Source organism: Pterocles gutturalis, unplaced genomic scaffold (genome assembly GCF_000699245.1).
Source record: "Pterocles gutturalis isolate BGI_N339 unplaced genomic scaffold, ASM69924v1 scaffold5097, whole genome shotgun sequence".
Classification (NCBI taxonomy): Eukaryota; Metazoa; Chordata; class Aves; order Pterocliformes; family Pteroclidae; genus Pterocles; species Pterocles gutturalis.
In genome coordinates this window covers 1-233 of record NW_010115125.1, presented here as the reverse complement: position 1 = coordinate 233, position 233 = coordinate 1, and the positions used below count along the sequence as shown (strand labels likewise).

Below are 233 nucleotides of genomic sequence, written 5' to 3'. Positions count from 1 at the left end.
AGTGGGATGCGCTGCTGACGCTGGTCCTTGCAGATTTGTGGAGTGTCATCACGTCCCCCTTCATCCCCAAGTACCTCTCGGCCCCACGCTGTGCCACCCTCCATGGCCTCATCTACCTCATTGGGGACAACACCAAGAAGGTCCACGTGTACAACCCAGAGGCCAACATCTGGCAGAAGGTAGCGGGATGTGGGGCCAGGCACAATCCCTCTCTCTCCTGGGGACCTGGGGCA

At 60.1% G+C, this 233-nt stretch overlaps 1 protein-coding gene across 1 annotated transcript in view; it reads left to right on the top strand.

The window, feature by feature from the left end:
* KLHL30 (kelch-like family member 30) overlaps positions 1–179 on the top strand; it is a gene marked incomplete at its 3' end in the record, with an annotated part of 2,651 nt that extends 2,472 nt beyond the window's left edge. Inside the window, exon 3 of the mRNA XM_010075060.1 lies at positions 34–179. Within this exon, the coding sequence (XP_010073362.1) occupies positions 34–179 (146 nt within the window). The remainder of the gene's footprint in view (positions 1–33) is intronic.
* Between the last annotated feature and the right edge of the window lie 54 nt (positions 180–233).